Source organism: Thunnus thynnus, chromosome 4 (assembly GCF_963924715.1).
Source record: "Thunnus thynnus chromosome 4, fThuThy2.1, whole genome shotgun sequence".
Taxonomy (NCBI): domain Eukaryota; kingdom Metazoa; phylum Chordata; class Actinopteri; order Scombriformes; family Scombridae; genus Thunnus; species Thunnus thynnus.
In genome coordinates, this window is record NC_089520.1 from 2,418,543 (window position 1) to 2,444,311 (window position 25,769).

A 25,769-nucleotide genomic window follows, 5' to 3' on the forward strand; every position below is an offset into this window, starting at 1 on the left:
AACTCGCACTTCGACTTTTCTCCTGACACCCGTCCTCTCCGTCCGTCCACCCTTGTACGGTTATTACTGCAACCTTCTCTCCGCCTTCTCCCTCTTGTTTCTCCTCAAATATTTGCACCACCTTGTCTCTCTCTCCTCCTCCTCTCCTCCTCCTCCTCCTCCTCCTCCTCCTCCTGTACCTTTTCCTCCTCTTCCTTTTTAATAAATCTCTCCTTCCTTCCTCTCCACATTTCCCGGGCTTGAATCACATCCTCCTCCATCCTCCTCCTCCTCCTCCTCCTCCATCCTCCTCGTCAAAATCATCTTAATCTTTCTCTGCCTAATCTCCTCCCCACCTGTTCATTTCCTCCTCTGCCTCCCCCCCCTCTCCCCCTCCTCTCCTCTCCTCTCCTCTCCTCTCCTCTCCTTTCCTCTCATGTAAACCTTGATTTACTTCGTCGCTCTTCTCCTCATCCTCTTCTCTCGCCTCCCTCTTCCAGCCTCCTCGTAATCCCTCTCTCCTCCTGCATCACAGGTGATCTCCTTTAGGGAGCGGGGGCAGTGTGGCAAAAAATGGTTCTCCTCCTCTTCTCTGTCTTGGCCCACATACCTCCTCCCCCCCCCCCACTAATGTGTTTTCTCTCTCCCCTCCCCTCCCCTCCCCTCCCCTCTCCTCTCCTCTGGTCCTCCTCTCCCCTCTCCATTAACCTCCATCTTCCCCTCCCTCCCCCACGTCATTACTCACTTCCGCTCTGCTCCCCACCTGCCTCCCCTTCCTTCCCTGATGTTTCCCCCTCCCTTGCTTTTTATCCCCCGTTCTCCCTTTCCTCCCCCCTCCTCCTCTCTCCTTCCCCCCCCTTCCCATCTCTGTCTGGACCCACAGAGCAGCGCGAGGATCAACATCTCAGAGGGCTCCTGTCCAGAGAGGATCATCACCATCACGGGTCCGACGGACTGCGTGTTCAGAGCCTTCACCATGATCACGTTCAAACTGGAGGAGGTGGATACCGCACACACACACACACACAAACACACACACACACAAACACACACACACCTCTGAGCTCCCACGGTGTTCCCGAGCCGCTCTTGAGTGAAGTGCATAACCTTTACTTCCCCCACAACATGGCTGCTTCCTGGCAGGGAGCCATTTATTATACTGTGTCTAATGGGATTGTCTGACCTCACACACACACACACATACGTACCAGCACAGATGCACTCAGATACACACACACACACACACACGTAACTATAAGTGAGTGTTTCTCACAGGAATTTAAGGCTCTCTCTATCCGTCCATTTCTATTTCCTTCTTTCCATCTCTGCAAAATTACAGCTGGAGGTAAAACATCGACGGACTGATTGGATCAAATCGCAGCTATTGTTGGATATTTCTCTAATTTGTTGTATTTACTCTGAATCTATTGCTTCTTTCCTTTTTTTTTTCTTGCTTCTGTAAATTGACGGAGATGAAATTTAGGCGGTAAAGATGTGGATAAATCAAAAAAGTAATTCCAAACCATTTTATTTAAAGGTAAAACTGATCTTCATCAGGGTTAGGGTCGTTTATGTCACCTGATGAACGTCTGACTGTGATCAAAACACTGCGTTTAAATTGATCCCCGGTTAACAGTTAATGTTCACTACAACTTTATTGTCAGTTTACACAGATTAAACACACAGTTACACATATGACACTTTTTATTAGACACATTCATGACAGTCATAAATATCACACCACATCCTCTGGATTCAGATCTAAATTAGCAGCACAGTGATCTTGGTTTAGCAACTGATGTATAAAAGAGTTCTTCAGTCTGTTGTGTTTACTCTAAATCACCTGTTTGAGGGCAGAAGTCGGTATTCTCCGTTTAAACCATGCGAGGAGTCAGAAGTCTGAGCCTGCCCTTGTTGTGATCTTGTTAATGTCTCATGTCGTTTAATAATTCTGAAAACTTGCTCCTGGCACATCAAAGGATGTAAACATCATTCTGTCCTTCTTGGAAAAACAGAAAGTGTCGACAGGGTTGCTACAGGAGACCCATTTAACAAACCTGTAACACTGGAAATTAAAGACAGATTGAGCCAGGCGAGTGTTTTCTGCCTCATATAATAGCAGAAGTAGGGGAGTTGCTATTCTTATCCAGGACTTCATCAAACTCCAGACAAAAAGCTATGTGTCAAACGCTAGACGAAGTCGATCAGACAGATTACAGGAAGCAGATATCTGAACATAAGCGTAATGGGTGCAAAGCGAACTGGGACAAACTTATAAGAACCAGATCCGCTCTCAATACACTCTTTTCTCAAAAAAGAAGGGAGTGGGCCGCAGGTTGGCCAATAAATCTTCGCACAAATTAGGATTTGATCATAAAGTTTAGTTGTAAGTTTCACAGATGAGCTGCTGGACCATCTGTACGGCAGTAACAGCATGACAATCTGAATAACTGAATTAAAAAAGTGAAAAATGATCCGGCTACTGGATCCAAAAGATCTGAGTCTTACAAATAAATTCAATATAAGAAGTCCATGATAGAGTGACAACTATCATGATTATTATTATATTAATGTGCAGGCACCTTTTTTTTTTAAAGCTCATTCAATAGTTTTACACTTCAACCTTAAACCTGAACTTTTAGCTTATTACTAACTAGAACTTATGCTAATATTCATCAGCTTTTCATAGTATGTTTCATACGTTTCTCAACATAATGAGATGTTTGCATTGAACATATCTGCAGACTGAATGAATTTGTTTTACAAACAATCCTCCTACTAAACTAAACTAAAGCATGTTTAATGTTTTTATGGTTCCATTTATGCAACTCTTTCCAAACTGTACTTTTATATAAGGTTAGAGAAAGAAAAACTCATATACAGTGAACAAATAGAATCATAAAACATATAGAGTTCTTACGCATGTTGCAAAGACAGAAGTACTCAATCAAATAACACAACAACAAATAACAAAACACAACAACATATAACAGACAGTGTGTCCATGCAATCAGCAACAAGCTTTGTCGATAGCAGGTACCTACCTTTTCCGGTAGAAGTTAATGTTGTGTTATCTGCTTTTGCGGTTGTGTTTTGTTATATGTTGTGATTTGCACTTCAGGGCCACCGTACAGAATTCATAGGAAGGTGGTTTTCTTGGTTAAATCTTTACAATGTCAGTCCTGGTTGATTTGCAAACACACAAACACACTGTTTAGCAGCTACTTAGTCAAAACTACAACAGAAGTTTTGTTTTAATGTAGAAGTCAATAATAATAATTACAACACAGATCTGGATGTTCAGTTTATGATCATTTATGACACATAAAAGTTTCAAATCCGCACATTTGTGAAGCTGCAACCAGTTAATGTTCAGCATTTTTCCTTAAAAAAAATACTAAAATAACTATTTGATTATCAAAATAGTTGCCGATTCACTTATTGATTAATTGACCATCATTGCAGCTGCATCGTTTCCTGTCGATCCTTCGTGTGTCTGAAAGCACAGAGACGATGACTACGCCAGTAATAAAGAAAACTACATAGAGAATGTGAATACATTGGCTATAAATAATATCAAAAAAATGATGTGGTTTCATGAAAATCAATCAAAAGTTCTTATAACTTTAAATATTTGAACAGTCAAGACTGACTTTAAGCTTGAATACTTGAAACGATCGATTTCCCTCGTTTAAACTAACAAAGTGTCGAACTCTGAATGTCAAACCTGCTCTTCAGTGTGTTTATAATTACGCTCCGTTCTCAAAGATGTGGATGAATTCATTAGAAAAAGGAGCTCCTGTTGATGATGATATGATGGTGGGTCGGTCATGCTGTGCAGTCAAACATTGTTCAAACACTAGAAAACTATTTTAAATTCTGTTGGAGATCCCAAAGTCGGGTCACGTGCTGAGAAATTAAATCCAGGCAGCTGGTATTTAAATCTTAGTGATCCTAAGACAAGATGGATGTAAAAAGCGAGGAGAGGAGAGATGTGCGTAGAGGCGGGGGGAGTGGAGTCAGATTTAGTGAGCGGTAGAAATGAAGGAAAGAGTGTAAGAGATGGAGAGAAAATAAGATGAAGAGAGTACAGAAGTGGTTTCTGAAGAGAGTCGCGAAAAAGAGATTGAAAGAGATCCAGAGATGAGGATGAGTGTAGGTGCTATGCAAAGTTAATGAGATTGGAGAAGAGAGCTTATAAAAAGAGGTAAGAAAAGTGTGATCGAGGGATTAAATAAAAGAGTGTAATCAGAGAGAGAGTGTGAAACCCTCAGCTGTAAGACCTACAGAGGTTCAAGTCTCTGTGTTGTTGAGTGTTGTTAAGAAAAAACACTAAATCCAAGCAGCTGCTGTTCTGTAGTTTGTACACTAGGGATGTGCAGAGAGCCCAGTATTTGTATTTGTTGAGGAAGCAAAATTATTTGTATTTGTATTCGAATAAAAGTGGAAAGAGGCTTAAAAATCCTGTTTTTGTTTTTATTACGCTTTTAATTTTAAAAAATTAAAGTGTTACAATAACCCCTAAATTCCACCGTGCGCGTGTGCACCGCGTTCCGGCTCTGACGCAGCTGCCGGAGCTGATCGCGGCCACTCTAGTCAATGTATCCGATTATGAAGGATGTGTGCCATGTGTGGAGTTGAGTTGCAACTACCTGCTTCCACCAGGCGCGCTGCGGTGCGTTTCAGAAGCGTCCCAGAAGCGGTTCTCTTTTATTTGTTAAAATAACAAAGATCCTGAAAGGACACATTCACAGTTTTTCAAGTGTGTCTTAAAACAACAGTCAAGAGCCCAAATGAGCAGTGAAACCTGTTTTTCTTGCTGTAATCATTCCTCCTGTTCATACTTACCATTAGACGATCCCTTCATAATACACTTACAATGGAAGTAATGGAGGACAAAATGTACAAAAATGTATTTAAAAGTTTATCTGAAGCTAATATGAAGCTTCAGCATCCAAAATGAGTCAAATCAAGTAGATATCTCTCAACGTTACAGTCTTTTTAGTGCCAAAGTCCCTCTTTTTGTTACTATACTTCCACCACAGCTCAACAGGGAAACACTGTCCGAGGAAACTCTTTGCAACTAGATGTTTTGACAATCAATCCTTTTCTGAGTCTTGATCAGAACCGGGCTCGTGGCGACCGCGTCGTGTCTGATATATGAATGCTGTGTGACCTTCATGCCAGTCGGTGCAATTTTGTCAGAGTCAGTTGGCTTTCAGACTGAAAAGAGCCCTCTGACAGCAAATATTCTAGCTTTTTTTTGCGAGGTAAACAGCAGAAAACCTGCATTCATGCCACAAAGTAATCTAGCAGGAATGTGAGCTTTCACATACTCGATTTGCCAACTTAGCTGATTGACGTTAGATTGCATTGCAGCAAGCGTTTTATGTCAAATAAATCTCATCTGTCTGATCACAACCTTAGAGGGAGGAGAAGGAATCAGCATCTGATAGAGAAATGGACAGAAATTTAAAAGATAGTGACACAAACTAAAAGGAATTTGAAGGTTATAGAAAGTGAAACGGTCAGTGAGGAGGAATCTAAAGAAATATCGATGATTCCACTGAGGATGGATAAAAATAAAACGGAGCAGAAAATACAGAAAAGAGAAGCTGAAGAAGTCATATACTTGGGGATAAATTAAGAGAGAATTAGAAAGAAGGGGCAGAGAAGATTAAAGGAAATGTGTAATGAGAGACAGATGGAAAGACTGAGGATGGAGAGAGAGTTAAACTAAGATAGAAAAAAGAGAAAATCATCAGAACGTGTAGTTATATATATATCGCTCTAGTGCAGTTTATTTTAAAATGCAGAGAAGTATAGATGGAAAATATGGCTGTATTTATCCAAAAAAAAAAAACCACACACACACACCGGACTTAAACAGCCTGCAGCGTTCAAAATAAACCCCTAAAGCATCTTCTTCGCTCTGAGCAGCAAACACACAACACACACAGCTTCACTCCTGCAGAAACAATACATGTCCAACATCCTCAACTTTACCAGGATCAAGAAAATCACATTATTATCACATTTTCTACATCTTAGCATCATGACACAGTTTCTGCATGTGTGTGGGACAGTGTGCTGGCTGTCAAACCCCCCCCCCCAAAAACAGTAAAAAGCTTCCGTAAGAGATTCCTGCTTGACGTGATGATATAAATAAATATGTGCTGGGTCTTCCTACAGAGGAGGGAGTCATTTATTCAGATCACGCTCACCTGATGGGCAGCCCAGACAAGCCAGCGCTGCTATTTACATTTCAGATGCAACAAGGCCTCGAGTCCGGCTCGACCTAATTGATTGAACCAATCGTATTAAGACCAGGTGATTTAGGCCGTTATTTATTACCTGAGTTAATTAAAGAGAGAGAGAGAGGGAGATCCAGGAAAGAGTGGGGTGAAACAGAGAGCAATGCAGAGAAGGAAAAAAGGGGGATTAAAGCTGCCAAAGGGGGAGATAGTGTGTAATGAGAAAAAGAGGGGGGGGGGGGAGACAGGAAGTAAAGGAAACAAATAAAAGAAGAAAGGAGGAGCTGCTCAAGGGGAAAGAGAGGGTGTGTGCAATTAAAAAAGTAAGAGAACAAGAGAAGCCTCTTCTGACTAATGGACAATAAAGAGCAGCGGTTTTAGGAGATGAAGAAGAAGAGAGTGAAGGGTGGAGATGGGTGAAGTGAGCTGCAGCAGGTAGAAAGTGACTGATGTGACTGCACACGGCTTTTATTAGAAGCTCTTTGATTCAGAGGATTCACACGAGAGCAGAGTTCATTTAAGATCAAATCCTGTTCTTTCAAATCCCTCGTCAGATCCGTTTCAGGTTCAGCTTTCAACCAATCCTCAGCAACAAAAGTTATGTGCGACTTCATATCTGAGAAGTAAAACTACTAAAGTTTCTGACATCAAAAAAAAGTTTTGCGAGACAGATAACAGATTAACTGCTTCGGTGACTTTAAAACCTGTCAGCAAAAGTCCTGAGACCTGAACATCAAGATAAAAATACAACCAACGCTGTGAAATAAAAGCCACAGATGATCTGGGAGAAAAGAAAGTTGACTGTCAGTAAAAGAAGAGACTCAGGACGATGATGTTATGCAACTTCCTGCTTTGCTGATTGTCGCGTCCTACCGGGACTCTTTGTGTTTTCTTGAGTTTTCAGTGTTGCTATGATGTTTCCTGGTTTTGGTTTTCTTTTGGTTTTCCTTGTGTGTTAATGTCACGAAGGTGGGTGAGAGGAGCAGATGGACACAAATGCAGAGACGACAGGCAGGCAGGCAAGATCCGATGTAGACATACATACCAGGAACGCAGGAGACACAGACAAAGGAACACGGAAATAAACTTAGAATAAAAGCAGACGACTCGACAAGGACCGAACTGAAAACTGGACTATAAATGCACAGGGTGTGATTTCAAACTAAACACAGGTGAGAGAAACGAGATAATCGAACACAGGAAGTAAAGGTGAACCAGACACAAGGAGAAAATATTTCAAAATAAAACAGGAACTAAAGTAAACAAACAGGTGACACAAAAACACAGGAGGAACACACAAGGGAAACAGAAATATATATATATATATATTGATTTCCATAAATCACTTTTTACTCCGTGGATGCATGATGTCCACTACAGTCAAAATACAATATATTAAAAAAAAAGTTACTGACATGATTTTTCACTTGTTTAAGAGTAAAAATAAACAATAAAAAATGCACATCCAGACTGTGGATGTCGGACAGAAACTACAGTCATTTTCCACAAAGAGCCGATTTCACATTCGTGTTTTAAGACTGAAGAACTTCCACGTTTAACACCTCTGCTTTCACTGGCAGTGGAAATGTCTTCACTTCCACTCTGACACCACAGGAATGAAAGACGCAGAAATCAGCTGCCCGACTCGTCTGTTAAAGCTGAATTATCCCACAGATCTATGTTTGATTCTGTTCTGATAGCTTTCATTAATCAATGTGATTTCCCATGTACGAAAGCTTTCATTCATGTCGTTGTCCATATTTACATACTGCTACATATTTGTATTTGAGTATTTGTTTGTAAGTATTAAACAACTACAGATGTCAAAATGCAAATATCACAAGATAATAAATACTCCGTAGCAGTTTTTCACGAGGATGGAGGAATTTTTCACTCTCAGCGTGAAAATATTTACTGAAAAATGTGATGATGATCTTATGAAGCCTCATAAAACCCACATTGAAATGTCAAGTTGTTTGTCATATGAAAGCAAGTTAGTCAGAACATGCAGATTATATAGTTTGTTGTTATCCTGACATGAATGCTGCCTATTCATCACATTCTACAGACCGTAACTGAGAGTATGAGAGAGGAGGAGGAGGAGGAGGAGGAAGAGGAGGAGGGAGGAGGGGGGGGGTTATGTGTGAAAAAGACACAGATGTAGAAACAGAGAGAGAGAGAGAAAGTCAAGGTCGAGAGAGGAAGACGGTGACAGAGATGTTTGACCGGGGCAAATACAGCCTGTGATCTGCATCGGAATTAAAGGAATGACGGACAAGTGTGGAAGTTTTCTGTTCAATCAATGATAACCTTTCAGAGACCGGAGCCCCGACCTCACAGAGAGAGGGGGGAGAGAGAGAGAGGGAGGGAGAGAGAGAGACACAGAGAGAGGGAGAGGGAGACAGAGAGAGAGAGGGGGGGGGGGGGGGGGGGGGGGAGAGAGAGAGAGAGAGAGGGAGACAGAGAGAGAGAGAGAGATATATTTATTTTTGTTTCTTCTTTTGAGATTTTCTCCTGCTGACAGTCAACATTAGTTTCTTTTAAACATGACCATGATTGTTCCTTAACCTCAACTATAATCCATATTTTTTAATAACTCCACAATCTGTCAGTGTGTCATGTGTTGGTTGTGACTTGTAGTGATGAACCTACAGAGAATTATCAGTGACTCTGCAGCTTTATAGTGAGTTTCAGCTCATTGTTTTTCTGTCCGGCCGCAACTTTTACTGTCCTGCTTCACTCTCAGCGTCTCATAGCGTCGTTTTCAGCTGAAAAAGGTTCACATGCGCATGGCTGTCGCTGGCGTCTTCACCATAGCAACAGTCGCTGAGGATTATGGGTAGGCTAATGTAGCCGCTTCCGCTATCATACAAAACAGACAAAAAATACCTTGATTTCTAAACCAAAATTGCCCGGTCTTTTGAATTTGGTTTTCTGGATTTTCGTTTGGAAACTAAAAAGGAATAGATCATGTGACTTCCGTTTTTGGTTTCAAACGCAAAAACGAATTGGCTGAATGTCCGCAGACCTGCTCGATGTTCAATCCAAAAAGGAATAACGATAAAACGAATCGGCAAAAAACAAAAACAGGCCGGGTATGATTGGTTTTTTGTTATTTGATTCTGACACCAAAAACGTTTTTTGTTTTTTGTTTTGAAACAAAAACAGATTTACCGTTTTTTGGTTTTTAAATTACAAATGAATTACGAATTATCCGATGATACCTGGACCGAAAAAGCTGTAAAAAGCCGCTGTACACTACCTGCTCAGCACCGAACAGACACAGTTAGCTGTAGACTAGCTGGTGAACATAGCATTTAGCAGCTAAAGAGCCAGATATTTCCCTCAGGAGTTGGTGGAGACCAAAAACAGAGCTAAAAGAGAGTGAATATTGGACTCACATTCACCAGGTGGACAGAAACACGACTCCACATGAATGATAATGTTGCTCCGTAACTGCTGTGTGGAAATAAACAACTGTTTGCTAACAAGTTCAACCTAAAAGCTGATGTTCTGAAATTTATTTTGTCATTTAATTTTGAGGTTTTGCTGGATTTTTCCTATCTGATCTGTACAATTAGTAGATTTTCTTTCTTGTGTGTATAAATCAAAAAGTGTTAAAAGGGTTTAAAAGAGGGAAAGGTGGAAAGAGAGAGATAGAAGGTCCACAAGCACATTTTAAATTTGCACATTTCAAAAAAAAATTGAACAAAGTCTCTGCTCACCTGAATATGTGACAGGTGCGTCAGAGGAAAACACAACTTGAATAACAATGAAGAAAACTCCTGCAGGCTGTCTCGCTCGCTGCTGGAATATTTATTATCATTTTTTTCTATTTTCATAATCTTTACTATGTTCTCTATCTGTAACCTGGATGGAGATGTGTATATATGTAATTCATTCATCAGTTAAACTGTGATTCTTCTCATTAGATGATTGAAGCAGCTTCTATGTGTTGATATGTGAAACTGTTGTGATGCTCAGCTGATGAAGGTTGTAAAACTAATTAATATTCCAGCAGTAAGTGAGACAGTATGCAGAGGTTTTCCTCATTTTTAGTCATAATTGCAAACTTAAACCTGATAAATATAAAAAAATATAAAATAATATAATATTATATCTAGATGTATCCAGATGTGATGATTTGGTGAGACAAACTGAAGGTTAAATTTTCATTTAGTGGTTGAGAAAATATAGAAATAAATAAATGAGAGCTGCAAAGATTTGTTGATTAATTGATAATCAAAGAATTGAACTATTTTGGTAATCTGATATCTGAATCTTTTGATAAATAATCACTTTTAGTCATTTTATTTAAAAAAATGTCTAAAACCTCTCAAATGAATATATATATATATATATATATATATATATATATATATATATATATATATATATATATATATATATATTTATCTTCTCTGAGAGTAAACTTGACTGTTTGTCAGGAAAAAACGAGACATTTGAGGATAAAAACTTGAGCTTTGGGACATTTTTTCATCATTTTCTGACATTTTATGGACCAAATGACTGATCTATTAATGGAGGAAATAATGATTGTGAGCTGCAGCCTTAAAATATAAACCAGATAAAAACTGAAGTGAATTTGAATTTGTCGAGTGTCCTCTGGAGAGCTGAGAGAGCGAGTGCAGGAGAAAAGAATATGAGGCACAGTTATAGATAACAGAGAGAGAGAGAGAGAGAGAGAGAGAGAGAGAGAGAGAGAGAGAGAGAGAGGATTAGGGAGGAGAAGCAAAAAAAAAAAAAAGAAACATTTTCTCTGACGTTATTGTTTTTATACCTTTCACCGCTTCTATTTCCATCCTGCACTTTGCCCTTTTGCTTCACTATGCGTTCATAATTCTTGATAAAAGACACACCGCTTGTGTCATTTTTATAATCAAAGTCCTTTTTCCTTTTGTGGTTGTTTCCTCTTGTATGTTACAGATATAAAATGGTAAATATATTTACAGTTTATGATCACAGTGTCTGCTAATATTAATAGCTGAAAGGAAATAAAACCAAGAAATAAAACCAAAGCTGTTCCCTAGCACAGCCTCTTCCTGTCCAAGGTGTGCCTTTATAAAAAAAAAAGTGCATTTAAACTGATGTTTAACTGACTTCAACTGAGCAAAATGCTGATTTCACTAAACATAAATTTAATTAAAAACAATCTTAACTTGCAAATTTCAATATTTCTCACTACTGTTGGACCTTGTTACACCTTGACACAAAGATTATTTATAGATTAATTGTTGTTTTTGAATGATGAGATCTGAGATATTGTTAAAAGATTCATCACTGATCGTCTTACCTCTTATGCACCTCATTCAGTTTGCATTCACTTACATTTAAAGCAAACTGTTTGTTTTCCTTCAACACCTACAGCACACATTTTACCGGACTCACGCCGACAGATGTTATCTGTTAAACTAAACGACACGGCGAGGTAGAGCGCAAACACAGGCGGGCTGAGGGATGAAGCTACACGAGGGGAAATACCTCGAGCGTTTTAAAGACTCGTCAGTTTAAATCTGTCTGTTTCTTTCTCTCTAAGGACCTGGCAGCCCTGGTAGCCAACGGCACAGTGACCAGCAAGCCTCCAGTCACCTTGCGGTTGGTCATCCCAGCCAGCCAGTGCGGCTCTCTCATCGGCAAAGGCGGCTCTAAAATAAAGGAGATCAGAGAGGTGAGTCTTTGGGACTGTTTGGATATTATTGGCTCAGCGTTACAAATATATAGATGTATTAGGGATGCACAATATTATCGGCACGTCAACAGTATCAGCCGATAAAAGCCCTAAAATGAAATATCGGTATCTGCGAATTCTGCTGATTATCAGAGGCCGATATGTCGCCTTCCCTTCCACCACCTGACTGTGCTTCCCCCGACGGATTGTGTCACCCTGACGGTCCCGGTGCTCCTCTTCACTCAGCTGCCACTTCTTCCCACTTTAACCTGAATAACAAACCGGGGCTCGATGCTCCGGTTGGATCCACACGGAGAGCCGAGGCTAACGTTAGCTGGGAGGCTAACGTTAGCCTCTCAGCTAACGTTAGCTGAGAGGCTAACGTTAGCTGAGAGGCTAGCAGAGGCTAGCTGGCTCTTCTTGTTGTCAGTCTCATATTTGTATCAAGTATCATTATTAATCTGATGTCAAGTGGATGTGAGAGCTGTTTATACTTTCATACAGCCTGTAACATAAAGTCAGGAGTATGTTCACAACACAAATTGGGTCTATATAAACCATTGATCATATTTTATATTAAAGGATACAAACATTTATCTCTCTAATCACAACAACATTCTTGCACTATTCAGCACATCAGGCAGGGGAATATCACCAGTGTTTTTTCTCTCTCTCTGTCTATGTGTGTGTGTGTGTGTGTGTGTGTGTGTGTGTGTGTGTGTGTGCAGACGACAGGTGCTCAGGTGCAGGTGGCAGGTGACCTCCTCCCGAACTCCACAGAGAGAGAGGTGACGATATCAGGGAGCCAGGACGCCATCATCCAGTGTGTTAAACTCATCTGCACTGTAATCCTCGAGGTTCGTATCCATGAAGGAGCAGCCTGCACGTTGTATTTACACACAAACACTTTTTACACTAATCTCACACAACTTTATACTTCACTAAAATGCAATGGGAAATATTTCTTTGACAGCTAGCTGGTTAACAGATTAAGATTTTTAGATGCAAAACATTAAATATGATCATAAACTGTATATAAAGTGGTTAAACTCAACCCCACCTCCACCAGCTTCATTCATTTATTATAGTAATCCAATAATATCATATATGTAATAGAATAATAAAATGAGTACTTTTACTTTTAATACTTTTTAAGGACATTTTGCTGATAAAACATAAAATAAGACGCAATTTATGTTGGAAAATACCAAATAAAAATATTTGCATGTTTTTTTAAGCATTTTTCATCAGGTTTCCAAAACATGGATGATGTCATACGCTATAAAATAAGTCAATCCACCACTTTGTTAAAGACTGAAACAGCCGAACCTGCAAAACTAATGACTTTGTGAGTTAATTTGTGAATGAGGTCCGATGAATCTGACAGCTTTGCATCTTTAAAAGGACATTTCCAGCCTCTATATTTATAATCTGGGGCTCTACTGGAATATCTTTGCATGATTTCCAGTTAAAAACTCCTTATTTATCTTCTACTGGTCCTTTATGCAGCCCCATCTGTTTGGATGTTGTTGGTATGACGACAGCCTGCAGCACCTTCACTCTTCTCTAAGCTAACTTTTGTGCTCAACTCCATGAGATCAATAAAATATTTGTCTAATACAAATAAAATAATCTGAAGTCTGACATTAAGTTCATTTAAGTCTCATTTCAGGGAAGTTTTATATCATATTGGTGTTTCAGACAGTCTTCATTCCTCTCTGATGCATTTTTTATGATCAAACTCAACGACAAACAAAACACAAAGTCTCTGATGCAACTTGATGCTGATTTAAAAGCGGCTCTGCAGAGATGATTGAGCTGTGTGATGATGTCCACCTGTCTGCTCTCCATTAAGACAACACACATAGAAGCATCTTTATGACACACTGTCCACCTTTTTCAATATAGAAACAGTGAAATCTATAATTCATAATTGTGTTATAATTAATCGGAGGCAGCAGCCATTAAGATGAGCTACGTGGAGATTAGAAGCTGAAACGGTGGAATCAAAGACTCGGGGAATTCATTGGTATTCTGAGCACCTTAATCTGAGATGAAGAGGGAAAAAAAAAAAATAACAAAAAATGCTGACCTCAGCTAAACTCATTCACTTTCAAGCGTCGCTGCAATCGCACAGTTTACTCCTTTCCTTTTTGATCTTAAATAAAAAAAATCTTTTGTTCTTCTTTTGCCCTCTGAAGGACTCGTGTGCCTGCCTCCTTCCACCCAGTGCATGCTGGGATACACAATATACACCTTCATTTAGCTTTTATCCAAAGCGATGTACATCTGAGAGATGATGCAACAAGGATCTGGTCTGGAGAGAACAACGCAGCGCTGCACAGAAGCAGATTTTTTTTTTTCCAGTCCATCAAGAGTCTTCGCTGAAGAGCTGCTGGGTCTTAAGTCTTTTCTTAAAGATTGACAGATAGAGTTTGGTAGTTTGTGGGGGGTGTTGCACTCGGACTCCATCAAGATAAATTAACGTGTTGTTCACTTTCATATTTTGGCTCGAACATGTGCGGGTGGATTTGAGAAGTTTCCATTTCAAGTAAAGAACGAGAAGAAGTAGTGAAATCCTGCTACTGCTTTGTTTCATGGTTTGCTGACGCAGCTTCCTGAAAGCTGGCCAATCAGAACAGAGTGGGCTCATCAGGAGGCGGGGCCTTAAAGAGACAGGAACTAAAACAGCCTGTTTCAGACAGAGGCTGAACTGAGGGGCTGCATAAAGGACCAGTAGAAGATAAATAAGGAGTTTTTAACTGGTAATCATGCAAATATATTCCAGTAGAGCCCCAGAATATAAATATAGAGCTGGACATGTGCAGAATAAGCTCTGAATTTAGCACAGTTGGTTATCGGTGGGCCCACATGTTGTGTTCACTGCCACAGAAAAGAAATAAATCTCCAGTTCATGTTGGACTTCGCCTCTCCGCCGTCTCTTATCAGACTTGCTAATGCTGCCAGCAGCTCTGTGTGAGGATACAGTCAGCTGCTGTTCTGATATTTATACTGGGAGCCTGAACTGAATTTCAAAATCTAAGCAGACAGAAAAAAAAACTAATTTTGAGCAGAAAAAGTTGCTTTTACACACATTGTTGGAAACATCACCTGTATTAACATCATAGTTCAACACAGAACTCTTTAAAATGTACTTCTATCATGGAGCTGATTTTACTTCACTTTATATTTTCTTTTTTATTTACATTTTTATTTCTTTTATATTCTGGAAATTGGTTTTCATCTTTTATTTTGAAATCCAATTATTTTATATTATGTCGATTTTAAATTTTCTTCAGAAAAGTGCTCTATAAATAAAATTATTATTATTATTATCATTATTATTATTATTATCATTATTGTTGTTGTTGTTGTTGTTAGTTATGTTGACGTGAGCTCCGTCACTTTAACCTTTTCTTAATCGTAACTTTAACTAAAAACAGCTTCACCAAATAATGTTTATTTTCTCAGAATATGCAATGAGACTGTAAACATGCATGTATACAACCTGCATATTGAATTTTAAAAGGTAAAAGTGAGTGTATTTAGCAGAATATGACAAACGTATTGACATTTTGCATCACATTATGTAAGTCATATCTAAATGAAACACTGAAAGGTCATCAAAATAATGATCAATCATCAGCTGAAACAATTAGCCACCAGATTGTAAATCAGAGCTGCACTATGTGAAACTTATAACCTGCTTAGTGAACAGTGTGATATATATGAAATATGTGATGAAATCATATGAGATGGTTGCAATAAACCCACTCAGCATTTCAACCACAGGAGCGATTCAGTCAAACTCAACAACGATCCAACAGGAAGTTCTCACTAAGAGTGAATAAGATTTTATGACACGCTGATGCTGATCGGAAGTTTCTTTAATTGTTGTATCAAACACACAATCAGCTGATTGTTGAAAACACAGCGTCAACATCAGTCCTGTCAGACCCTGAGTTATTTTCGGAGCAGGTACGTGACATCACCAGGAAAAGATTTCCAGCTTCAGAAATATTGAACAATTTGTGAAGGAAGGTTTCAACCTAAAAATACAAACAAAGATGTTGAGAACATGAACAAAGAGCCTCGGACAAGAGGCACAGATTCCTTCTTAAGATGCACGTACGAGTGATTTAAGAACATTCGTGACGTTCATCAGTTTTCTCGTACGGTACCAACAAAATGTACGATGCTAATGATCACATCTCCTGAACAGGTGACGTTCATCAGGCTGAAATGAACGAGAGAGAGTTTGTTGAATCCCACGTAGGATTTTCCTCAAATTGCTTTGTGCAATAAATAAATGAAATATAAGAGAAAAGTAAGAAAACATTAATCTGTTAAAGAAGTGAACATGTGGCTCATCTGGATCAGGAAATCCTGTCTGGTATCCTTTTTTCTTTTCTTTATTTATTTATTTTTTAAATAAGTGAGAAAAGGAAGTTCAGCCAGATTCAGAGTGAGAGAGAAACACAAACATAAATCAGTAATTTTTTGGGGGTTTTTTGTGTTCTTGCTATTTCTGCTCTTGTTTGTGAAGTTTATCGTCCCCGCAGCGAGTTCTGCAGGCTCAGTGGTCTCCCGGCATGTTTTTGTTTAGTAGAAAAGCTGCAAAAAAAACATAATTACAGGATCACAAGATCAAACATACTGCTTATAGTGGACTATAGTGATGTGATGTTGTCTGGCTCTACGATTTATAACCAACTCTGGTTCCCGTACTCATCATTGTACGCTTCATGAACTGGTAGACTGGCCGTCACTAAGTTTACGTCCCCTCATATACATATATATATGTATATATATATATATATATATGTATATATATGTAACCTCCTGACGCAGACCTCCAGCAGTCCTCAGCTTCGTTTGCACTGAGATGGGAAAAAAAAGCCCTTTTCCTGCTTTGCTCCCTGGACTCGGAAAAATCTGCAGAGCATTTTTACATTTTAATAATATAAACTCCTTCAGAAAGAGTCGTGTTAAAAGTTCATGTAACTGAGAAGTGCAATTGCTTTATTTTTCCTTGTGTGTTTGATGTTTGTATTCTCTATCTGTTGTGTTTTATTTCTACTTAAACTGTAACTGCTGCGCTGTCACGGTCAGGTCTAGCTCTCAAGGGACTTCCTGGTTAAATAAAGATCAAATAAAAAATAAATATAAACGACTGATTCTTACTAATTTCTTACTTTTTTTTCTGTTTCTTTTTCCCTTTCAACCCTTTTCTGTGCCTCCTATCTCTGTAGTCTCCACCGAAGGGAGCAACTATTCCATACAGACCCAGCCCGACCCCGGGAACCGTGCTGCTGGCAGGAAACCAGGTGAGCCGGGTAACATCAGAGTCCAGCAGGAAATCAACACAGAGCAAAACATAAGATAGATAATCACAGTATTAGACAGAAAAAAAAAGTTAAATTAGCAGGATGTCAGAAAAATGGTGGATGAAGTATAAGTAAGGACTCAGAGAGTGTGATAGTTAAGTGGAATAAAAAAAGGGGAAAGATGGATTTATAGGCGGATGGAGGAGAAATGATGGATGTAGGAGAGGATTTAGAAGAGGATGGATGAATGAGCCGGTACGTCATTTATTGTTGGATAATTTGCTTTGCTTTGCAATTTGATTGTTATAGAAAATACCCACTCGGATGCCTTTCACTCATTATTTTATCTACACACACACACTCACACACACACACACACACACACACACACACACACACACACTCTCTCTTAACCGTCTTGACAGGTCATTGTGAATGGCAGCTCCTGTCACCACCCACCCAATAGGATACAAATGGGGCTTTTTCATGTTTATTCATCACAAATCATGACTATTCATCAGCAAGATGCATGTATGGAAGAGAAGTAATGTTTGTGTGTGTGTGTGTGTGTGTGTGTTCACTAGTTATAATATCATGATCATCTTCAGCATTAATATGCAGCATCAGCACCATCTTCTTATTAAAGAGAAACATCCACAAATGGATTAATTTGGTTGATTCTTCTGACTTGGTTTGATCATGTGACTCCTGGATGACTCATAGCAGCGTTTTCTAATGATCACTTTGTTAAGGTTAGAGAAACATGTGATGGGTTAAAGTTACTACTTCCTTAAAGTTAGGCCACCTTCGTTGTCATGGCTACAAGAATAACCACGGGGTTAAGGTTAGGGGACAAAACGAACAGCATCTCCTGTGTCAAAGTGTCCTGTGTTGGGTTAAAGCCTCCATCCATCCTCCTCCTCCAGATGAGGAAATCTGCCCACAAAAAGTCACCCCCCCCCCCCCCAGGGGGGGGGGGGGGGGGGGGGGGGGGGGGGGGTGACTTAGTCTGAGGGTTCTGTGCAGTATCTTAGCTGTTCCTAGGACTGCGCTCTAGATGTTGTACCTGGAATCTGCTGGAGCCACTCTCCCAGTTTGTAGGTCACAGCCCCCAGTGCTCCCATTACCACTGGCACCACTGTTGCCTTCACTCCCCACATCTTTTCTAGCTCCTCTTGGTATGTTTCGATTTTCTCGTGTTCCTTCTTCTTGATGTTGCTGTTGCTTGGGATTGCTATGTCTATCACCACTGCCTTCTTCTTCTGCTGTTTGACGATCAACACGATGTCCGGTTGGTTAGCCATCACCAGTTTGTCAGTCTGGATCTGGAAGTCCAACAGGATCTTGGCTTAGTCATTCTCAACCACCTTAAGCTCAAACCTTCTTCTCAGAGTCATAACTGAGTCAAATCTGAACCCACAGACATCATCACACATCAGTGTAATTTACACTTTTTAGGACTATAAATATCTTCAATGTCACTAATCACAGATAGAAGTCCAACAATCTGCTTTGAAGTCAGTTGTAAAAAAAGATGTTTAGGTAAATATATAATAAAATAAATAAAATGATGCATACATTTAACCCTTTCATGCATTAATAATGATTTATGATAACCTCAGTCAGTGTTTTTATTCCCCTTTAGGCATAAAAAAAACCATTTGAACTTCATTTTTTCACCCATGCATTACCTAAGAAAACGGCTTTTGAATAACTGTCCACTGTAGTGACCGCATGCATGAAAGTGTTAAATAATTATGTAACATTTATTATACAATTTATGAAAAAAAATGTTAATATTTTAAATTAAATTTAGATAAAATAAAATAAATATCTTCCGGAAATGTTATAGCTGCAGCATGCTGAATGATAACAGTCATTACCATGGCAACGCTCTGAATGACTCTCATTGGCTAAGACGTCTGATAAACTTGTGTTGTCTTGCAGGTCCGTTTCATTTCTTGCACCAGATAAACTGAGCACACAAATAGAAATAGAATTAAAATGCATCCAAAAATGAAGCTGAACTTCTTTTCTGCCTTCTCATCTTAATTATTCTGTCGTGATACAACCTCCAGCTGAGGAGTGTTAGTCAGTTTAATCACATTAACTATCAATTCTGTTGATTACAATGACTACTGGTGCTGTTCCCCCGCTGAGGCTGATTATTCCAATAACGGATTTTAATTGATCAGCATATGGCATTGATGATCATCTAATTAGAGCCATATAGTAAAGACTGGAAAAGAAAATCAACATTAAATTTATTTACATCAATTTACAACCAAACGTTGAGGGCCAGACTACTTCTGAAGAGCCCAGAAACCCCCTCTGACTCTCAGCTTCTTCCTCTGATCAAAGCGTTGTGAGACATTTAAACTGGAGCTGAATTTTTTTTTTCCCAGGATCTAAATACCACCGACCTGGTTTAGCCCCAGTTAGCTCTTTCTGTACAATTATTACAAAACCAAGTTGAGGGGAGAAAAAAAAAGAAAAAACTCCTGCATCTTTAAAGATTTTTTCCCTGTAGGTTTTTCAAAGTACCTTGAGCTCTGAAAAGTTTTCAGGGACGGAAACTCTGATGCTTAATTGGTTGAAGAAATCTTGCTGTGTGCACTCAGCCTCAGCGGTGCATAGGAGCTTAGCAGCATGCAGGTTGTCATTCGGTCAACGGATGATTTTCCCTGAGAGAGTGGCAAAAACTGAGATCTGTCTGTACTTGGTCACACATCATTGGACTGTGACAGAGATTGTTTCTCTCTCTGCATTCTTTGTCTGGAGCGTTTGGTTTGTTTGTGGATGAACACTGTGAGGCTCTGAGGTGTCAACAATGGAATAACTGTCCCAAATATTGAAAAAAAAAAAAACACGTTCAAATTGAGTTTCCCAGTTTACATTTCAGCAGCATTAAAAAATCATCCTCATATCGCCTCATCTGAAAAGTAAAAATCAATATTAAACTAAAGAAGATTCAATACGACAAGGTCACTTTTAACGTCATGGTGTGTGTGTGTGTGTGTGTTTCGTGACTAACTACTAAATAAAAGAAGCAAATTTAGTCGTTTTTTGTTCTATTCGTGTAAAAAATGACAGTCAGAGGGATCAGTAAGGCTTGAAATGTCTTCCTATTTACTATATAATGCAGTATATTCACTGTACACCATTTTATTTGAGCATCGAAATCCTGGTGGGTAAATTTATCCAATATTTAGTGTCCTTATAAATGATAATAATAATAACTTTATTTGTATAGCACTTTTCTTAGAGGATAGGTTCACCATTTTTCAACAGTCAGGTGTCTATATGAACAGTGAAAGAGGTTTTCCTCGCTGTAATTATTCCTCCTGTTCATACTGGATATTAAAAGATCCTTCAAACGTGTTTTCAATGGAAGTGATGGAGGCCAAAAATCCACAGTGTGTCCACACAGTCATTTAAAAGTCTCTGTGAAGCTTATATTCAGCTTCAGCAGTCTGAGTTAGTCATATCAAGTGGATATCTGACACATTTACAGTCTTTTTAGCATCAAATTCCCTCTTTGTGTTTCCTCGGACAGTGTTTCCCTGTTGAGCTGCAGGTGGAAGTATAGTAACAAAAAGAGGAACTTTGGCACTAAAAAGACTGTAACGTTGAAAGATATCTACTTGATTTGACCACAGACTGTATAAAAATAATGGACGTAGCCAACGTGACGTCACCCTATTGGTTTTTGGACTCCCGTTTCGAAGCCTCGAGTTTGGCATTTTGACCGTCGCTATCTTTGATATTTTGGAGCCAGAAGTGATGAGAAGTGACGGTATTTGGACAAGAGCGTGGACTGGGGAGGAGCTCCTCAGCACCTCATGCGCTGCCATGGTACATCATGATGTATTGAAGAAGAGTTGAAACTAGCGATTGAGACCATAAACTCATTAGGAAAATGTTTACTGAGGTAATAAATCAAGTGAGAATTAGGGTAATTTTCTCGTAGACTTCTATGCAAACAGACTTCTTTTGGAGCCAGTGGAGTCGCCCCCTGCTGGCCATTAGAGAGAAAGCAGGTTTAAGGCACTTCCTCATTGGCTTCACTTTTCAGACCCAGAACTACCCGCTTGGATTTGACTCATTTGGACGGCTGAAGCTTCAAATTAGCATCAGATAAGGAGGACTGTGGATATTGGCCCCCACCACTTATATTGTATGTGCATTATATTTTTTAGCTGACGTTTAAAAGAAAGAACACAAGTAGCTGTGCATGTCACAGTTCAGGTACCAGGACAGCAAATGCACACTCACCTTTGGTTGCAAGTCTAGACATAGGAACTGAATGCCCTTGTACATATGAGTTTAGCAGGTCAGAGATGTAGCTTGGAGCTAATCCATTTTACACTTTGTATGTTAGGTTTGTGTTTGTGTTTGTGATTGGTGAGCAGCAGACAGAAAATAAGTCACAGCTGATAAAAACAAGACTGAATAACCTCTCGTACCTGGTTTTCAAAGGTCAAATCTGAATCACAGATTACTCCCAAATTCCTTGCTAATGGTGTGGTACAGGTTGGCAGGCTGGGTGGGGCAAAAAGCTCGAACAACAAAAATCCATCGTTGGTCCTAGAACTCCGAATGACACATAGAAGTGTTTTCTGATCTGATGCCCCTATCAGCAGCCAGTGGTGGAAGAAGTATTAGATCCTTTACTTAAGTAAAAGGTACCAATATAGTAACGTAAAAATACAAGTAACAGTCCTGCATGAAAAATCCTACTAAAGTAAAAGTACATAAGTATTATGAGCTTGATGTAGTTAAAGTATTGCAGTAAAAGTAGTGGTTTGTAGCTGCTGGAGGTGGAGCTAGTTTCAACTACTTTATATACAGTTAGCTAGTTTAGTCCAGTGGTTCCCAACCTAGGGGTCGGGTCCCTCCAAAGGGTCAGCAGATAAATCTGAGGGGTGGTGAGATGATTAATGGGAGAGGAAAGAAGAAAAAACAAAGTTCTGATACACAAATCTGTTTTCAGTTTTTGGACTTTTTCTCTAATCTTTGATTTTTGCTGAAATATTGGATCATTTGAACATTTATTGAAATGAAAGCATGTGAGAAGTTTAGAGGGAAAAATCACTATTTGGTGGAGCTGTTAACAACTCATAGACATGTGAAATGTGACCCCGACTACACACTGCTTTTTGTAAGACGTCAAAAGACAAAAAGGTTGGAAACCACTAGTTTCATCTTTAACAATGTGTTGTATTTTAAAAGCTTGTTATATTATCCATCACGTTAAATCTCTATTGTTGCTTTGTTGTGAAAATCCAAAAGGGGTGGGTTCAGCTGCAGTACTTCCTGGTACTTAAATTCGCAAGCTGCACTGCAGCATCAGTCCTTATTGTGTTAAGACTGAATTGGGTAAAGACCTTCGAGTCTACCTGTACGAGTCCACAGAGAAAGGACATCGACTGGTTATTCTTTTTACTCTTGCAGCCTGCCTCACTCAACATGTGTTACATCATCCAAGGTTATCGAAAAAAATCTGTCGCAGACACTGCAATCCTGAGAACCTCTATTCACTCAGAAAACCCTCTTCTATTCACTCCTCCTTAATTGCCAGTTGGCTTTAAATAAAACAGAATTTATCCAAGCACTTACTAATCTGTCAGACATTCAGGTTCTAGTCCTGACTGAAACCTGGAACTGTCCAGAAAACACTACATTGGTCCTAATTTCCAAAGACTGGAAATTCTTCTTTAACTAAGTCTCTGAAATCCTAATGGAAACACTGCAGTTGGCTAGAGTTGCAGGTCAGTCCTCAGCTCTATTGCCGCTAGATATGTCAGCTGCCTTTGACATGATTAACCACCAAATCCTCCTCTCCACACTCACTGATCTTGGCATCTCAGGATCTGCCCTCTGCCCATTCATGTCCTACCTCTAAGTGAGATCTTTTAGAGTGTTGTGGAGGGGGGGAATGTCTAAACTGCATGGCTTATCCACAGGGGTTCCTCAAGAGTCAGTGCTCAGTCCTCTCTTCTTCTCAGTATACACCACCTCACTTGGTGCAATCGTCCACTCCCATGGTTTCTCATATCATTGCTTTGCTGACGATACCCAGCTCTTCCCGTCGTTCTCACCAGAAAACCTCACAGTCTTGGCTCAGATCTCGTCATGCCTTGCTGACATATCAGCATGGACGCCACCTAACCAAGCTCCTTGTCATCCCAGCCAGTCCCTCTACACAACAAAATATCAGCATCCAGCTCGAATAAACCCAACTCATGTCCACAAAGTCTGCCCGAAACTTGGGCGTCATGATCGATGGCCAACTAACCTTTAAGGTTCATGTGGCTTCAATCGCTCAGTCGTGTTGGTTTTCCCCGTACAACATCAGGAAGGTCAGATCCTACCAGTCTGAGCCTGCAGCATAATTCTGTCACAGGCTCTTGTAATATCAAGCGTTGACTACTGCAACTCCTTACTGGCAGGCCTCCCTGCATGTATGTTCAAACTTCTGCAGATGATCCAGAATGCGGCGGCGTGTCTGGTCTTCAACCAGCCCAAAACAGCACATGTCACCCTGCTGTTCATATCCCTCCACTGGCTCCCAGTTGCTGCCCACATCAAATTCAAAACCTTGACGCTTGCTTACAAAACAATAACTAAAAAAGCTCCCGTCTACCTGAACTCCCTTATTCAGGTCTACACTCCCTCCGGCTCACTACGCTCTGCCAATGAAAGGTGCTTGGTACTACAACCACAAACTAAGTGACAAGGTTGTGTGGCACACCAGGGCTAGACCCAAACGCACGACTCGAACAACAGTTCCAAAAAACAAAGTCTTTTAATTGCAGGTTTGGTACACGGGCAGGCAGTCAGAGAAGGCAACAAGACCAAAAGGGCTAGGCAGAGGCAGAGTCAAAAAAGCAGAACCGGGGTCAAAAAAACACTAGAGACTATAACAAAGAAGATAACACTTGTGACAAGGAGCTAAGACGAACTGGCACAGGGAGCAGGGATCACACAGACTAAATACACAAGAGGAGTGAGGGTAATGAGACACAGGTGGAGGACATTAGGGGATGATGACGAGGACAGGAGCGGGAAACACACAAGGGCAGGAAGCGAGAGGAGAGTTAGCAACCAAAATAAAAACAGGAAATGCAGAACTAAATGGGAAAGAAAAAAAACAAAACATAACCTAAAGACAGGATGAGTCATGACACTAAGTCACTAGCTAGACTCTTCTCTTCTGTGGTTCCCTGATGGTGAAATGAGTTCCTCTTAGTCTTTAAGAAAAAGCTAAAGACCAAACTCTTTTGATTACACCTCCACACCTGATGGATGAAAAAAAATCTGCTTCTATGCACTGTATGCATTGCCTCTGTGCACTGCCTATTGGACCTGAACTTAGCTTTATGGTTCTGACTCGCATTGTTCTCTCCTGACTAGATCGTTGCTTATGTTGTATTGACTTATAAATGTAGTGGAGTAGAAAGTACAATATTTCCCTCTGAAATGTGGTGGAGTGGAAGTATAAAGTAGCATCACATGGAAATACTCAAGTAAAAGCACCTTGAAGTTATATTTAATTACAGTACTTGAGTAAATGTACGCATTTAGTTACTTTCCAGCACTGTCAGCAGCATCACATCTGTCAATGTATCAAATGTTTTCATAAATCCTGTCAGGGATTTGTTGTATGTTTTTTGGGTTGTTAAACTGATGTTAAAGGTTGGAGCTCTAACTCTGGTCTTGACTGTGCTTGTGTCTCTCTTTGCTGGCTGAAGGTGTTCGAGGCTTCAGACTTCGGGTCTCACCCCCTGTTCTCAGTGGCTCAGGGAGGAGTGGACCTACAGCAAGTGAGTATGGCCGCCTGGGAGAGAGGGGTAAGGGGTCAAAGGTCACTTCATCACTGCCTGTTTTTTTTAATCTGCTGACACGTTGCATTGACCCAGGCTGTCAAAGATATAAAACAACATATAGTTTGCAAAATATTCACTTTTTAAATTAAATCACCGCCTTAAATTAATCTTCTGTGCCTCTAGAATGAGAGATTTCCTGGTTTATCATGATTTCTGTCAACACAGGACTTTAATTGCTTAAACAAGCCCACACTTTGATTGATTTATCACAAAAATAAAACAATCCTCATCTCATTTTGTAAGAAATTTCTTCATTCGAAGCCTCTGAGCTGTGTGGGTAAACAACCACCTCCTCTGAGCCGCGGCCAGAGCCGAAGGACCTGAATTCAATCACGCTGCTATTGCGCTGTGAATTCACACACCGCTGCAGACAGCCGCAGCATCGTAAAAAGAGATGGCCAGAGTGGTTCAAGGATCCCAGATTAACACCTCTGCACAGAGAGGTTTGATAAATGTTACTTCTGTTACACGTGGAAAAGCTAAAAACCGCAGGGACGTGGACACCAAGGTTGTAAAGATGACGGCCCAGGAGAAAAGTATTAAAACACAGAGAGAGAGAAAGAAGTAGAAAAAGGGACAAAAGGAGGCAAATTAAGAGTTGCCTGACAGAAAAATACATACAAGGGAAAGA

General features: G+C 39.9%; 1 protein-coding gene across 4 annotated transcripts in view; it reads left to right on the forward strand.

The window, feature by feature from the left end:
* LOC137180871 (poly(rC)-binding protein 4-like) overlaps positions 1-25,769 on the forward strand; it is a 182,207-nt gene that overhangs the window by 100,063 nt on the left and 56,375 nt on the right. For 2 of the 4 annotated variants that reach the window (XR_010928071.1, XM_067586143.1), the window contains exons 6-10: positions 863-979; positions 11,791-11,922; positions 12,651-12,779; positions 17,175-17,249; positions 25,004-25,075. Coding sequence is in view for 3 of the 4 variants with exons in the window: in XM_067586143.1 (XP_067442244.1) it covers positions 863-979; positions 11,791-11,922; positions 12,651-12,779; positions 17,175-17,249; positions 25,004-25,075 (525 nt within the window). In the remaining variant the exon portion in view is untranslated. Of the gene's footprint in view, positions 1-477; positions 515-862; positions 980-11,790; positions 11,923-12,650; positions 12,780-17,174; positions 17,250-25,003; positions 25,076-25,769 lie in introns of those variants that run through there. The other 2 variants (XM_067586146.1, XM_067586144.1) reach the window with 2 other exon arrangements.